The following is a 17,638-nucleotide window of genomic DNA, read 5'->3' on the forward strand; positions in this document are numbered from 1 at the left end:
AGCACGTGAAGAACGACAGAGGATGAGATGGTTGGATGGCATCACCAACTTGATGGACATGAGTTTGAACAAGCTCCGGGAGTTGGTGATGAACAGGGAAGCCTGGCATGCTGCAGTCCATGGGGTTGCAAAGAGTCGGACATGACTGAGCGAATGAACTGAGCTGACAGATATGAGGAAAATCAAGCTTCACATAATGTTGCTTGAAAAGGGAATAGTACTTCAACAGCCTTTTTAGATTACTGTGGATATTCTCCTTTGACACTACACTGAAAGTTGACAAGTGGAGTTTCTTACAGGTTGGTGGCAATGTGGAATCTAAACTCTGAGAACTTTTCATACTGTTACATTAAAATGCACTGGTCTATCTTTCACTTTAAATTGCTTTTATTCACACATGACGTTGTCACATCATATACTGAAGACTACTGGTTCATTGAGCTATGCAAATCTTAACACTGACATATTTCATTCTACCAAAAACCACATACTTTGATTAATATCACCACCAATTTTATCAAAAAAGTCTTTGAAGTATTGGAAAGCAAAACTTCTGAGATACTGGGAAGCACACTCACAGTGGCAGAAACAAATATCCCAAACTTCTACTTTTCACTTAGAAGTTCAAATTTTATCATTGGCAATAAATACTGATAGTAATTTTCTGTGAAGCAATAGGTTTTTACTTCATTCATTTTCAAGCAAATGTCTTACGAAATACATAGTTGTTCTGACAGTTATTCTTTCAAGTGAAAAATAGTATGATAAAAGCAGGGCTGTATTCAGCTCACAACTCAAACAACTGCCTAAGTGCTTTTCCTTGAGACAACCTGTGTATATAGCAAAGTGCTTAATGCATATTTCCCATTTTGTCACACAGAACATTAAAATGATATTCTTAAGTGGAACTTGACTTTCCTTCCCATTGCAACTGTGCAACAGTGAAGACACCATAATTACTGCATTAATTTGGCGCTCTGTCTTGATTTGTGCTACAGCACTAGCAGTTTTACCCAACATTGCTTTTGTATCATCAGTGTAAATGTCAACTCAGTGAAAAAAACAAATACTATCACCTCAGCCAAAAGGTAGAAGCAACTTAGATGTCCATGATAGATGAATAAACAACATGTGTTATATACATACAATGGAATATGATTCAGCCTTAAAAAAAAAAGGATATCCTGTCACGTGCTACAACACGGGTGAACCTTGAGGACATCAGGCTAAGTGAAATATGTCAGTCACAAAAGACAAACACTATATAATTCCACTTATGAAAATATGAAAAAAAAAGCAAATTCACAGAATCAGAAAATAGAATAGTGGTTACCAGGGGCTGGGGTAGGGAAAAAATTAGGGTTGTTGTCTAATGAGTATGGAGTTTCAGATTTGCAAGATGAAAAAGTTCTGGAGACTGGCTGCATAACAATGTGAAGATACTTAACACTTAAAAACAATTAAGATGATAAATTGTGTTATGAATTTTTTAAACACAAAATGTGTTAGTATTTTTATTGAAATAGTTTTGGCCTTACAGATCCCCTAAAAGGGTCTCAGAGACTTCCAAGGGTTACTTTGAGAGCCGCTACTTGAACACAATCTTGTTTCTAACAAACATCTGTCTGTTTTTCTTCCTATTCCTTCCCCTTTCCCTTCTTTGACATGGTTTTCCAGTTCTTAAGAAGCCTCCAATCAACAATGCCGACGCTTGTAATATTCACAATTACCTGGAGTGTCGTCATTCTCTTTAAGCAGTTTGCTTGTATTTCAGGCTGAGCCTTAAGATTTCTTTCGTATTTGTTTGCTCCACCTCTCCATTTAGGTTCTCAGTTTCTCAAGAGTGAGTACATTAACTGCATGCCCCAATACAGTCAGAATGTTCCTCACATTTCTCCAATATGTATCAATCAATACTGACTGGGTTGGGCCTAGAGCTCACAATATGAAGCTGCTGGTCTGTTAACAATTCACCTAAGTCTTTGTATAGCTATATTCAAAATCAGTTGGTCTCTTTCTTAGAAAATTTCAGTGGCTTTCCAAAGCATCCTGTCATCCTCTTTGGTTCCTGTCACAATAAGAAACCTTAAAACTCTAATTTGGGTACAACTCAACTTTGCTTTCTTTTCTCTTAAAGTCGCCATGTGTGCATTGGCAGAAAAAGGTCAGCTGACACTACAATACAAGAAAGAAAGATAGTTTAATTAGGTCCCATTTGTTTATTTTTGCTTTTATTTCCAATATTCCGGGAGGTGGGTCACAGAGGATCCTGCTGTGATGTATGTCAGAGAGTGTTGCCTATGTTCTCCTCTAGGAGTTTTATAGTTTCTGGTCTTACATTTAGATCTTTAATCCATTTTGAGTTTATTTTTGTGTACGGTGTTAGAAAGTGATCTAGTTTCATTCTTTTACAAGTGGTTGACCAGTTTTCCCAGCACCACTTGTTAAAGAGATTGTCTTCAATCCATTGTATATTCTTGCCTCCTTTGTCAAAGATAAGGTGTCCATTGGTGCGTGGATTTATCTCTGGGCTTTCTATTTTGTTCCATTGATTTATATTTCTGTCTTTGTGCCAGTACCATACTGTCTTGATGACTGTGGCTTTGTAGTAGAGCCTGAAGTCAGGAGGTTGATTCTTCCAGTTCCATTCTTCTTTCTCAAGATTGCTTTGGCTATTCGAGGTTTTTTGTATTTCCATACAAATTGTGAAATTATTTGTTCTAGCTCTGTGAAAAATACTGCCAGTAGCTTGATAGGGATTGCATTGAATCTATAAATTGCTTTGGATAGAATACTCATTTTTACTATATTGATTCTTCCAATCCATGAACATGGTATATTTCTCCATCTATTAGTGTCTTCTTTGATTTCTTTCACCAGTGTTTTATAGTTGTCTATATATAGGTCTTTAGTTTCTTTAGGTAGATATATTCTTAAGTATTTTATTCTTTTCGTTGCAATGGTGAATGGAATTGTTTCCTTAATTTCTCTATTTTCTCATTATTAGTGTATAGGAATGCAAGGGATTTCTGTGTGTTGATTTTATATCCTGCAATTTTACTATATACCTAATTAAACTTAAAAGCTTCTGCACAACAAAGGAAACTATAAGCAAGGTGAAAAGACAGTCTTCAGAATGGGAGAAAATAATAGCAAATGAAGCAACTGACAAACAACTAATCTCAAAAATATACAAGCAACTTATGCAGCTCAATTCCAGAAAAATAAATGACCCAATCAAAAAATGGGCCAAAGAACTAAATAGACATTTCTCCAAAGAAGACATACAAATGGCTATCACATGAAAATACGCTCAATATCAGTCATTATCAGAGAAATACAAATCAAAACCACAGTGAGGAACCATTTCATGGCAGTCAGAATGGCTGCGATCCAAAAGCCTACAAGTAATAAATCCTAGAGAGGGTATGGAGAAAAGGGAACCCTCTTACACTGTTGGTGGGTATGCAAACTAGTACAGCCACTATGGAGAACAGTGTGGAGATTCCTTCAAAAACTGGAACTAGAACTGCCTTATGACCCAGCAATCCCACTGCTGGGCATACACACTGAGGAAACCAGAATTGAAAGAGACACGTGTACCCGAATGTTCATCGCAACACTGTTTATAATAGCCAGGACAGGGGCTTCCCTGGTGGCTCAGTGGTTAAGAATCCGCCTTGTAATGCAGGGAACACCGGTTCGAACCCTAGACTTGGAAGATCCCACATGCTGCAAGGCAACTAAGCCCCTGTGCCTCAACTGGTGAGCTCATGCACCCTGGAGTCCATGCCCCACAACAGAAGAAATTACCACAGTGAGAAGCTCATGCACTGTGAATAGAGAGTATCCCCCGCTCACTGCAACTAGAGAAAGCCAAGGTGCAGCAATGAAGACCCAGTACAGCTAAATAAATAAATAAATAAATATTTTTTTTTTAAAAAAAGTAATAATAGCCAGGACATGGAAGCAACCTAGATGTCCATCAGCAGATGAATGGATAAGAAAGCTGTGGTATATATACACAATGGAGTATTACTCAGCCATTAAAAAGAATACATTTGAATCAGTTCTAATGAGGTGGATGAAACTGGAGCCTATTATATAGAGTGAAGTAAGCCAGAAAGAAAAACACCAATACAGTATACTAATGCATATATATGGAATTTAGAAAGATGGTAATGATAACCCTGTATGCGAGACAGCAAAAGAGACACAGGTGTATAGAACAGTCTTTTGGACTCTGTGGGAGAGGGAGAGGGTGGGATGATTTGGGAGAATGGCATTGAAACATGTATAAGATCATATATGAAATGAATCGCCAGTCCAGGTTTGATGCATGATACTGGATGTTTGGGGCTGGTGCACTGAGATGATTCAGAGGGATCGTACAGGGAGGGAGGAGGGAGGGGGGTTCAGGATGGGGAACACGTGTATACCTGTGGCAGATTCATGTCGATGTATGGCAAAACCAACACAATACTGTAAAGTAATTAACCTCCAATTAAAATAAATAAATTTATATTTTTAAAAAAAGAGAGAAAGATAGGGCCAGAGGGCATTTATGTTATACTTTCCACTTGAATCTCTAATCAGTAGCTGCAGGCTGCAGAAGTCTCTGTGTTTCTCATCTTCCATACAGATGAATAACTGAAGAAAAATTCTTCCCTTTTGCTTGAAGTAATAGTATCATCTTTTTTTGGAATTCTGACTTCTTATGACCTATTCAGGCTTCTTAGAAGCCCTTCCTCATCTAGGCTCTTAACAAAGATGCATCACTGGTCCTTTCTTGGATAGTTTCATTTCTGATTTGCAATCCTAGACTTAGCTATCATGATTAATTACTTGCATTGCTGAATCCTCCTGCTTTGCTGACACTGCACTAAGTCAATCCCTAAAAAGGACTTAAAGCCCAAGAGAAAAACTCCAAAAGCTTTGGAATCCCTCATACCCACTGTTCCAGGAGACATCCAATTTACCATCACATGCACTTACCCCTGCCTCAAACCCACAAATCCCTTCTATATGAGAAGCATGATTTCCCTCTAGTCACTGCTGAGTCAGTGAAAAGAAAGATACCCACATATACATCACCCAAGGTAGAACTGGAAGACAACTGGCTTTTCACTGCCATTATCCTCAAAACATTAACAGCATTAGAGCAATAACTGACCAAGCCATTAGTGTACAAAATCAACACATTATACCACTTCTAGAGTTCAAAAAGAACTCAGTAACATGCCAAAAGTCCACTAAAGTGGCCCCCATTAGCATGGAGCTACCACCTCTTTGATGAATTGTCATCATCCCAACTCTGTTCAAGGCTCAAAACCAAATATAATGACATTATAGCCAAAGTAGCTGTGCATGACTGATGATAGTACTACATGCCCAGAAGAGCACCTTGTGAGGTTACTCCTTAGTTCCTAACAAGATTAATCAGAGCAGTCAGAAACATTTATAATTTAAAGCTCTGCTTATAAACACTATGAACACCATTAAGGACAAGCAAATGAATAAATGCAAAAAAATGTCTTCCATTTCACCAGCAAAATCTCTGAATTGCTCCACTATACATTAGAACCCTTAACTTCATCTGTATATTTGTTTATCATTTTTATTCTAACCATAAGTCATGGCTCCTTTTCACTTGCTTTAAACAGAATTAAAACTCCTAAAGAAGGCCACTATTGAGCCAATCACTGACACAGAAGCTCTCACTCAGTTATTCCCAGGTAGCAAAGGAAGATGAAGGCACCTTTCAGTAGCTACCAACGGCATTCTTCAGAACAATAAGCCAGACAAAGTTTTTGTTGGTGGTGATGCTTAGTTGTTAAGTCATGTCCAACTCTTTTATGACTCTATGGACTGTAGCCTGCCAGGCTCCTCTGTCCATGGGGTTCTCCTGGCAAGAATACTGGAGTGGATTGCCATTTCCTTCTACAGGGGATCTTCCCAACCCAGGGATTGAACCTGGGTCTCCTGCTTGGCAGGCAGATTCTTTAGCCACCTGGGAAGCCCTACCAAAAAGCGAACATCATCAAACATTAAGGTGAAAAAGAAATGTACTGAATACAACTTATCACTACAGTACACTGTTTGTCTTGTACAATATACATGTATACATGCTAAAAAGAATCCCTTAAACTAAAAATTAGTAATATAGTTTAACAATTTACCAGCATCCAGGGCTAGCACATTCCAGAACTTTCTGACCTGGAGGAAATATTTCCCATCTGAACTGCCTGATAGGATAGCTACTAGCCACACATGGCCAATGAAACCTAAAATGTGACAAGCACAAAGAAGGAACTGTGCAGACAGTATTTGTTAAGTAAGTGAATAAATGAATGAATAAATGGGTGAACAATACCAAGTAAGTGTGATGAAGTTGTTGGAGCACATAGTATATGGCACATGCTAGATAAACAGTTGACTAAAACACATCTAACAAAAAACATTCTCAAAGATAGCTTTGCTGTGCATGTCAGGGGAGGACAAAGGGTATATGAGAAATCTCTGCAATTCTGCTCAACTTAGCTGTGAACCTAAAACTGGTCTAAAAAATAAAGTTTATTTTAGGAGCATAAATCAAAAAAATGGTTCTGGATTCAAACCTTACTGACATTCATCAATCTCTAAATTCACCTTTTTCTAAATTCTAGTTCTCAGGTAAACCTGCCTTCTCCTTCAGTAGCAATGTGAATACATGTTTATATAACAATTCCTTGGTTTTGATATTGAGGGAAAACCCCCATTCATGCTTCTAAAATTTGGGGCCATATCATCACCAAAGTGATATGATAGGTTCCACCAATGACTGAAAAAATTCAAATTAAAATAGTTTTCAATACAATTTGAAAAAATTCAAACTAAAATATTTTTCACAATTTAAATCAGAAAGAAAAATGACTATTAAATGTATGTGATATAAAAATCACAACTACAAGTCCTTGTCCTAATTTTTTATAAGGTATTGAACTTAGTGATGGGTATTTCCCTCAATTCCTAGTTATTTGCTTAATCATTTTATCATCAGCTAATGCTCACTGGTGCCTAACAGTAACAGCCACCACAAAAAACAAATTCTGGAAGAAAAATTTTAAATGGAGTTAGTGCTGCCCCTTACCTTCATTTACCTTCATTGTATATTTGCAGGGCAGAAAACAGAGAACAGAAAAAAATCAAGATTATTTCAAATAATACTAATAAGCCTAACATCCGCAGTGCACACCAGGCAGTCCTAGATGCTTTTCTTTTTTAATCCAAATGACAAGGCAAGCATTTTTTACCTCTACTTTATATTTAAAGAAATGAGATACCAGAGTACAACACCTGTCTAAGATCACTCAACTAGAAAAGGATGGGCTGATTAACTCTAAAATCAACCCTCTTTTCCTATACCACAATGCCATGTTCCCAGATAAATATAACTGAACTGTAGAACAGTGCTTCCCAACTTAGGCTGCATATTAGAATCTCCTTGAGAAAAGGTCCAGTTATTTGTATTTTTTAAAGGTCCCCAAATGATTCAGGGGCTTCCCTGTTGGCTCAGATGGTAAAGAATCCACCAGCAATGAAGGAGACTGGGTTCAGTCCATAGGTTGGGAAGATCCCCTGGAGAAGGAAATGGCTACCCACTCCAGTATTCTTGCCTGGAGAATTCCATGGACAGAGGAGCCTGGTGGTCTACAGTCCATGGGGTCAAAAAGAGTGGGACATGGCTGAGTGACTAACACGCTTTTCTCATAGAATTGAATACCACTATAGAAATGGTCTGTAGAAAATCTGAGTTATTGAGTCTACTTTTAATAAATTTCCTCTCTCCTGCCTACTGTCAAGATATCAGCATATTATTAATTACCGTCATCAGTGTGTCCACATCTAATGACCACCATACCCTTCCCACTACCACCATTCTAACTGGCTATTACCTGCTATGTCTGAGACAAGAGAGAACCACGCTAATTAAAACAGTATGTACATGTACACAGTAGTATATTTTAAATGGATAACCAAAAAGGACCCACTGTATAGGACAGAAAACTCTGCTCCATAATATGTAACAACCTAAATGGAAAAATAACTTGAAAAGAATAGATGCATGTATATGTATAATTGAATGACTTTACTGTACACCTGAAACTAACACAATATTGTTAATCAACTACACTCTAAAAATAAAAACTTAAAAAAACAAAAATATAGTTTGTAGAACAAAAGCAAAGAGGCTCTATTTGAGAGTCTAACATCACTACAGTACACAAGCTCCTAGTACATGAATTTAGTGACATCAAATATGGTTACTCATAAGCCTCTTCTGGTTAATTTCTGCTTTTTAATTTTATTCCTGATTCTTGACTATGTACAGTCCCTGATTCTTTGTTCCTGATTCTACACAGTTAAACTATTATCTCATTGGGAAACAATTATTCCTTCACATCTGCCTTCCTACCTAGATTACAAACTCCTTGAGTTCAGGGGCCACGTTTTATTCACCTTTGTACTCTAGCATCTAGCTCAGTGTCTCACATACTGCAAGCTCTCAACAGATGCTTGTTTCCTAAATGCCTCATATAGGCAGCCATGAGTGAAGTTTAAGGACACGTGGTAATTTGTGGCCATATGCAAACAACCTTTCAATAAAGAACAAGGAGCTCTAAGGCTATACGACTACTGGCTGCTTAGCCAGAGCATTACAGGGTGTAAAGATTTTGTCAGGGGTGTGAGGATTTTAAGTCACTATACAAGCACAGTCTGAGTGTTCCTTAGCTCTGGGGCTAACTTGTTTCAGTTAATTCAGCACAAGTATTTATTGAATCTGGCCACCTGAGTTTAGTAGTAGATGAGAACTATCAGATCACTCTACCTCCAATGAGTCCCTCATTGGGAAATGCATTTTCTTCTCTCCATCATCTCTCTATTGGAGTATTCCAATTTATTCTCCATAATGCCACCAAAGTGGCCTTTTCTTAAAAAGCAGTTCTGATCACATCACTCTTCAAAGTTTTTCAAAGTCTTCCCTCTACCCTTAAGATAGTGTCTAAACCCCCTAAATGGAGAAGGCAGTGACACCCCACTCCAGTACTCTTGCCTGGAAAATCCCATGGGCAGAGGAGCCTGGTAGGCTGCAGTCTATGGGGTTGCTAATTGTCAGACACGACTGAGCAACTTCACTTTCACTTTTCACTTTCATGCATTGGAGAAGGAAATGGCAACCCACTCCAGTGTTCTTGCCTGGAGAATCCCAGGGACGGGGGAGCCTGGTGGGCTGCTGTCTATGGGGTCGCACAGAGTCAGACATGACTGAAGTGACTTAGCAGTAGCATCAAACCCCCTGAGATAGTTTAACAGGCCCAGTCTGATCTGTCCCTCTAGCTGTACAGATCACCACTCACTGCCTAGTAGTCTTTACTCTAGCCATATTATCCTACAAATAAGTCCATAATTAGACCATGCTATGTTCCAATGAGAAACTCTGCTCAAATATGTCGAGAAAATCTCAATAAGCATTTAAAACACTCAAATTATGGACTGAGTTTTCTAAAGCTAACAGGTTTCTCAAGACCAATTGTTAATAACTCTGTCATCGATCTAAAGAAGTGTTTCCTCTTTGAAAAGGAAGAAAGAAAAATACAAAACAATACTGTTACTAGAGGAGGAAAGTTGAAAACAAACTTCTTGAAAAAAAGCACCAAGGTCTCCATGCCATAGTTCCTATCACTCAGCACATAGTGGCCAGTCAATAAATGTTTGTTGAAAGTTTTAATGAATGAATGACCAAAGTGAATAGGAAATGAGAAATTCTGAGGACAGAACAACCCAGAAATATTAAGGGGAGGATGCATGTGTCCCAATTCTGACCAAAAAAAGACTCAAGGAAAGAGTTGCTGGAGGTTTCCAGGAAGGGTCTTCATTCTTTCAAGAGAGCATGGAAAGACCTGTTTCTCTCCTACAGGACACGAGTGAGAATGGAGGTAGCCCTGGCTGCTATTGTACAACGACTTAGTATGCTGACAAAATGGGCAACTGAGACAGAGACTCCCATCCTGAGAGCCAGTGTTGAACTTGTGGTCCTTCTACCCCTGGACTTCTCATTCTGTGAGCCAATAAACATTCTTATTATGTAAGTCAGTCTGACTATTACTTGTAGCCCAAAGCCTCCCAATTGATACTTTCTGGGAAGCCGTAAGGAGAAAATCATGTTGCAGATGATGAACACAACATATTACCACTTCATTCTGTAACCTAACCAGAAACTAATCTTTAAAAAATAGCAAAACTTGGATTTTCCTGATAGTCCAGTGGCTTAGATTCTGCACCCCAATGCAGGGGAGCAGAGTTCGATCCCTGGTCAGGGAACTGGATCCCACATGCTGAAATTAAGACCCAGTGTAGCTGAATAGAATAAAATAAATTTAAAAAATAATAAATAGCAAAATAACTGTTTTAAAGGAACACAGATCTTCTATGCACTGGTAAGCTATATCAAATAAAAGCTATATTAAATAATTCCAAATGTATTTTCTGTGAAAAAAGGTATTCAGCTCTCATGGAACTAACAATAGGTTAGACTCACAGAAGAAAATACTAATGAATTGGAAGGCACAACAATATAAAATATTCAGAAAAACACAGAGAGAAAAAGACTGGGGAAAAAAAAAAGTGAGCGGAACATAAGTGGGTATGACTCAACATATGTCACTGGAGACACCAAAGGAAAAGTGGGAGAGTATAGAAAAATATTTGAAGAAATAATATTAACATTTTCCCAAATCTGATTAAAAATTATAAATCCATAGTCCCAAGAATAAAGAAATCACAAACATAAGAATCATGAAGAAAACTACACCAAAGCCCATTACAATCAAATTGTTCAAAACCAGTGATAAAGAGAAAACCTTAAAAGCAGCCAGAGGAAGACACAATACATACAGAGAGAACAAAGAAAAAAATGACAACAGAGCTCTCCTAAGACAAGCCAGAAGACAGTGACGCATCATCTGTAAAGTAAAGAGAAAAAAAAAAGATCAACCTAGACTTCCATACTCGATGGACATTTCTTTTAAATGGAAAGCAAAATAAAGACTTTTCCAGTCATATAAAAGTTGAAAGAATTCACCAACCACAGATTCATACTACTAGAAATGTTAAAGGAAGACCATTAGGCAAAAGGAAAATGATACGTGGAAATATGAAATCTACACAAAGGCACGAAGAGGCCCAGAAATGGTAAATATACAACCTTTTTTTTCTTATTTTTAAAAACCTCTTTAAAAAATAATTGAATGCTTAAGGCAAAAATAATAATGTATGGTAGAGCCTACAACATATGTAGAAGAAGCAAGAAGTAGGAAAACAACAGCACCAAGGTCAAGGAGAAAGAGAAGACTGAAAGTACACTGTGGTTAAGTTTCTACACTGTGTGAAGAGGTATATTACTTGAAGTAGTAAGTTAAAAATGTATACTCTAAGCCTTAAACCATAAAGCAACTACTGAAAAACTAAAAAACAGAATTATATCTAACAAAACAACAAAGGAGATAAAATGGAATCATAAAAAAATGTATTCAAGAAAAGGGGGGGGTAAAGAGGAAAGACAAACAAAGAACAGATGTGACAAGCAGAAAACAAATAGCAAGACAGATCAAACCCTGAAGATAACTGATTAATGGAAAAACCTGAACAGCCCACATAAAAGGCACACACTGTCAGACTGGGTAAAAAGACTCACCTAAACTCTGTCTACCAGAAGCACACTTGAAACACAAAGAAACTAAAAGGCTAAAACTAAAAGAATGGAAAAACATCTATCATGCTAACACTAATCACAAGAAAGCTGAAACTGCCACAGAAATACCAGGCTCGTAGATTTCAGAGCAAAGAATACAATCAAAGATAAAGAGTCATTTAACAACCATAAGAGGGTCAATTCATCAAGAGTAGGTAACAACTGTAAACATTTATGCACCCAGTAAGTCAGCCCACCAAAACAAGGAAAGAGAAACATGCCTTTCATGGTTGAAAGGTAGCATCAGCATTTCTCAATCAGAACTGAACATTGCCAAAATAGGGATTAAGATCTTTTTAATGTAGTAAGTGGCATGCAGTTTTAACTAAAAGTGCAGTATTCCCCAGTATTCCCCAAAAGAGTCAAAGGTGGCTGTTGTTCAGTCGCCAAATTGTGTCCAACTCTTTGTGACCCCATGGACTGCAGCACCCCAGGCTTCCCTGTCTTTCTCTATCTCCTGGAGTTCACTCAAATTCGTGTCCCTTGAGTCAGTAATGCCATCTAACCATCTCATCCTAAGGTAGCAGTATGTTAAACAGCTTATCAAAATATTTATGACTTCACTACCAAAGCTGGTCAAAGCAATGTAAAGCTGACTCACCTTTCATATTGCCTATCTCGTGGTGATGAAGCACCCCAATGTCGAAAGTCCATGATTAACATAAGTAAAAGGAGACAGGATATGAAGAAGAGTCCTAGAAATGCCACCCGCTGCCGGGGAAATGGGCTCACTGTGGGCACAGTGAAGTACCAGGAGGCTGGGCAGAGGAAGGAAAAACTGATCCTGAAATAAGACAAACATTAGTAAGAAAAGTCTCTACAACTGAGTGCTAAAAATGGTTTTAAAACTAGATTAAAGCCCTTCCTAATAAAGACAAAAAATTTATGCCACCAGAAGTCTAAATGTTCATTCGGTCTCAAAGTTTAGAAAAGGACCTATATGGTTCATGGAGCTTTTACTATATAAACTAAAAAAGCCTTCTCTGCTCTTTTTCCAGAGTCTGCACTTCAGGGTGAAATTCAAAGAACTAACTTCATGTTAATGAAAAGATCACCAGTCTCCCTGTGCAAACTCATATAACATTGAAAAACCAGAGCACTTGCAACAGTCCCACCAAGAATACTGTCAAAAAAAAACAGAAGAGACAGAAAATTTATTAACTGATTTTTAAAACTATTTTAATGGGTAACATATACACACAGTAAAAAAAAAAAATCAGTTTAAAGGATATATAGTGGAGATTGAGTCTTGTGCCTTAACCCCTCCTTTCCCTCTCAGAGGCAACCACTATTACCCAGGGATATTCTGTGTGTGTGTGTGTGTGTGTGTCTCACTCAGTGTTTGTGTGTATGTGTGTGTCTTTCATTCAGTCATGTCTGACTCTTTGCAATCCCACTGTTACCCAGGGACATTCTATGTGTGTGTGTGTCGCTCACTCAAGTCGTGTCTGACTCTTTGCAATCTCATGGACTTTATGCATACACAAGAATAAATACATACCATCAAGGTAATATATCTGTGTATGTGTGTCTGGGTGTGTGTATCTCCACTCCTTTGGTTTTACACCGGTAGGTATACTGTCCTGCATCTTTCTCCATTTATTCTATTTGACAACTGTCTCATTTGGTACAAGTTGACCCACATATCCACATAAATCTTCTCTGAAACCTTCAGAGTATTATAATGTATGAATAAGTGTATTCAACTGTGAAGTTCACTTTTCATACTAATTCAAAAGGACCTCAGTCTGTTTTCAAAGCTCATTACAAAACAAAAAAATTTTTTTGTTTGTGTTTTTGTTTAACTTCCTCAAGGGGCACCTAGCCTCACTCAAATGGAAATCTGAAAGAACATTACAACCTAGTAGCACTTATTAGAACAGAGCAAGCACTCACTCAATCACCCCTGGGACACCGCTGAAAAGTACTGAGGTACCTGCCTTCAAAAGAATGCAACTCTGATCTTTGCATCCATTTGACCAGGCTGCAAAGTCCACATGCAGCATTAGAGTAAACCACACTTGTAACAATCTCCCAAGGCCTCTCAACCTGCCTGCCAGCCCCCAACTGAGCTTCCAGCAGAGGATAAAGTGTGCAGTCTTACCTAGCCATGGGTTCCCTTCAGTGGTCTCAATGCCTGTCACCTCCTTTTCCTTTTGCCTTGAAAAGGTAGTCTCCTCGTTCTCGGCATCTCCTAAGTCTGCAGCCTGGAAAGAGTTGGTTGGGTTTCAGGTTCATCTCCAGCAGTGCCCACGAGACTATGCCCCCATTCCCCCTCACGAGAAGCCACGGAGCCCACCCACTCCCCGGGCTCCCACTCCAGATGCGTTTGCTCTCGTTCCTGGGGCTCAGTGGACCCTACCCCGGCTCCCTGGCAGCCGGGTGTTCTAGAGGGCCGGCGACGTCCTCGAGGAACCCGCAGTCCCCAGGTGGCGGGGATGCGAGTTCCTCTTTCCCTGGACACCCCTTCGGGCCCCACAGCGTTCCCATGCTCACACTCACCGGTCGAACGGCCAGCCGGCTCCCTCAGCACCGTTCTTCTAGGTCCAGTAGCGCTCCAAACAGCTTCTAACCGAGCCGGAAGGAGGCCCGGGCAGCCGGCGGCGCCACGTCCCCAAGGAAACCGCAGAGAGCCAATGACTGACAGGGGACCCGCGGAGAGGGATCCGCCCTCCTGAGCGAAGGGCAAACCAGCTCCGTCGTCCGCACGTCGGTCCGCCAGGGTGGCCAATCCCCTAGAGCGCTCGGCCTTAATGCCCGCCCCGGGATTTCCTGCGCGTCCAATCCAGAAGTGTGTCGTATGTGGCTCCGCCTGGATGGGCCGGCAGGGGTGCGCAAGGGGAGAGGTACCAAACCGTGCCCAGGTACCCAGCGGCTGCTGCCCTCTCGGTGGCGCGGGTTCTCTGCTGGCCTCTTTCTGAGGCTGTTTTCGGGACAGAGCCAATTGCCTTTGGGGGGAGTGGGGGTGGATGGGGGAAGGTTAGGAGCTGGGGGTTCGCGACAGAAGTGCGTTCCTTGCCTACAGCCAATCGGAGGTTTTGTGTCCACAAACCCTGCCCTCCAGAACGGCAGTTCTCCCTACAGTCTCTCAAACATGCCCCGGATTCCCTGTCTTGTCCCGTGAGAAAAAAAAACATAAACTGGGGACAATGACGACTACACCGAAGCACTTATATCCGTTCATCCAACATTCAGTGAATGTCTACTGCGAGCCAGACATTACGAGCGGCTGTGTCCCTGCCGTCCCGGACGTTACGGTGATACACACAAGGATGTTTCTTGAATGTTGCTTTTCTGCCTTGGTTATATCAGGGGTTCCTCTCATTTCCAGGAAGGAACCGCTTGGACAGAATGAAGTCCAAGTCCTTACAAACGTGGCACACACATGGCCGTCCACGACTTGCCCATGCAGCTCTTCCACTGTTCACCTCCCTTTTTATGCTCCAGTCGCACACCTCTGGTTTCTGCCTCCTCCACCTCTCGCCTCCACCTGTCTTGATCCTCCTTGCCAGATAACTCAGCGTCGTCCCTTACCTTCGATTTCAGGGTCACTTTCCCTAAAAGCCTTACTTATCTACACCTCGTTTATAGATGCCTACTGTTTCACTTACCACGTTGAGTTAGTTATATTATGTATGTATCTATCCCAATAGACAGGATATCCTTGAGGGCAAGGACTATCTGCTTCCACAGCAATGTTGGACACTCCCTGGCACACAAAATATGATTCATATATGACAAATAAGTGAATGAATGACTGTGGGAATAAAGGAAGACCACCCAAATGAGAACAAAGAGGCTATTCTATGCCTAATAAAACAAGGCAGTCATTCAGTATCACTTGGCACCTGGCAGAGAACCAAAGACTGTCAGGGGAGTGGGAAAGTTTAAGGTAGAAAAACAAAAAGGGATGATTTCAAGTATGCGCTGATTTGAGAGTACTGGCATGGGGAAGCTGGAGGCAGGCTCACTAGAAGTATGGCATCTTATGTGATTGTTTTAGTGGAGCATATTTGATTTTCTCCAGTTGGTCCTGAGTTGGAAGAGCAGGGCAAAAATCGGGAAAGCTGACTGGTCATTGACCAGTCATAAGAATTCTGGGCTGATTGCTGCAGAGATTGATTGCTGAGCTGATTGCTGATTGTGGGTCAGAGTGTTAATTGTCATTTGTGGTCTGACCATTATCCAGTTTGTATATTCAGTCTCTTGTGATTGTTTCTTTTTTCTTCCATTACCCTCCCAACCTGGTTGAGTTTCCTAGCTTGCTTCAATCCTCACCTTTCTTCTTTGTCTCTCAAGCCTTACTCTGCTTCAAGTGTTATATTTTATCCAGGCCCCCAGAAACTACATTGAGTAGAAAAGTTGCATAAAGTTAGGATTAATCACAAAAAATACAAATGTCAAGTGGTTTTTATTGTTCTAGAGCCCAGTTTAGTGCCTGGAAAAAGATAGATGTGGGAAAAATTCAACAAATGTTTTGGCTTTTTTTTTTTAATTCTTGAAGTTGCCTACTAACTATGCAGTTATAAATCTAATTTATGTAAAATTCCAGTGTTCCACTAAAGTGGAGTGAGTGTTTTTGAGCAGAAATAAAATGCTTATTTATGTTTTAAACTGTACTTAATGTACATGGTTGATGAACTATTAGAACTTGATGGTACATTCAAACATCTTCTAAATTTACATTTCATAACTACTGTTACAAAACAGAAAAGAGGACTTCCCTGGTGGTCCAGTGGTTAAGAGTCTGCCTACCAGTACAGGGGACAGGGCTTTGACTCTGGTCTGGGAAGTTTCCACATGCCGCAAGACAACTGAGCCTGTGTGCCACAGTTACTGAGCCCTCGGGCTCTAGAGCCCATGCTCTGCAACAACAGAAGCCATCTCAGTGAGAAGCCTGCTTACCACTCACCGCAACTAGAGAAAGCCTATGCACAGCAACGAAGACCCAGTGCACCCCAAAATAAATAAATACAATTTAAAAAGCAGAAAAGAAACCTACATTTTAATCCCAATACTGCCTTCAAGCATTTGTAAAGCATGATTCTTTACAAAAGCCTGCAGTGCTTATTTGATTAACAGCTTACAGGGCTGAGTTCTGAGGTTTCCAGTCAGGAGGCCAAAAAAATGGGTTGAGATCATTTCTCCATCTCATTTGCTGTAATTCAACATGTTGAAACAAATTACAGAAATACGCATTTCAAAACAGGGTTTTAACTGCTTTTTAAAGGCTTGTCTACAATTAAATTTGCAATTTTCTCAAGATGTCTTTGACTCTACCCAGCCCTGAGCAAAATCAGTCAAACCAGCCCCACACTATGTGTTAGTTGTATGCTTAGCTTAATTTCTCATCAATTCTCCTTCATTCCACACTTCATGCTGCCCTAACCTCTAATGGAGTTTAATGTGGTCTTCGCTATCCCCTCCAAATTTACTGATCTCTCCTGATGTGTCCTGTAGGTACTTTATTGTCCAAGACCAAATTTACTGTCGCTCCACTCATCACCTTATCCACCCAAACTTCCTCCATGCATATTCCCAACTTTGAAGAAATACCCTGTGATTCACCCAAGCAGAAATCTGCAAGTCATTCTTAAATCTATTCCTTCTACTTCCTTTTCCCATTCCATCCAGTTAGTCACTGGGTGTTCCTAATTCAAAGACCTAAAATTCTCTCTAATATCATCTGCTGAAATCTTCTAACTGGTCACCCTACCTCCAAAGACCCATGCCCCACTTGAGTACCCTTCTATTCTGACATAGTGAAATATAATCTATGCTATTTGCTGTTTTTAAATCCTTCTGTGGTTTCCCGCCCAAATTCCTTGGCATAGTGTGGCAGATTCT

At 39.9% G+C, this 17,638-nt stretch overlaps 1 protein-coding gene across 4 annotated transcripts in view; it reads right to left on the reverse strand.

Moving 5' to 3' along the window:
• Positions 1–14,436, reverse strand: part of ENTPD7 (ectonucleoside triphosphate diphosphohydrolase 7) — a 42,039-nt gene extending 27,603 nt beyond the window's left edge. For 2 of the 4 annotated variants that reach the window (XR_001917308.1, XM_005698318.3), the window contains exons 1-3: positions 14,294–14,434; positions 13,896–13,998; positions 12,393–12,575 (exon numbers count right to left, since the gene is read on the reverse strand). Coding sequence is in view for 3 of the 4 variants with exons in the window: in XM_005698318.3 (XP_005698375.1) it covers positions 12,393–12,575; positions 13,896–13,903 (191 nt within the window). In the remaining variant the exon portion in view is untranslated. Of the gene's footprint in view, positions 1–12,392; positions 12,576–13,895; positions 13,999–14,293 lie in introns of all 4 variants that reach the window. The other 2 variants (XM_013975120.2, XM_013975121.2) reach the window with 2 other exon arrangements.

This window comes from Capra hircus, chromosome 26 (genome assembly GCF_001704415.2).
Source record: "Capra hircus breed San Clemente chromosome 26, ASM170441v1, whole genome shotgun sequence".
Taxonomy (NCBI): Eukaryota; Metazoa; Chordata; class Mammalia; order Artiodactyla; family Bovidae; genus Capra; species Capra hircus.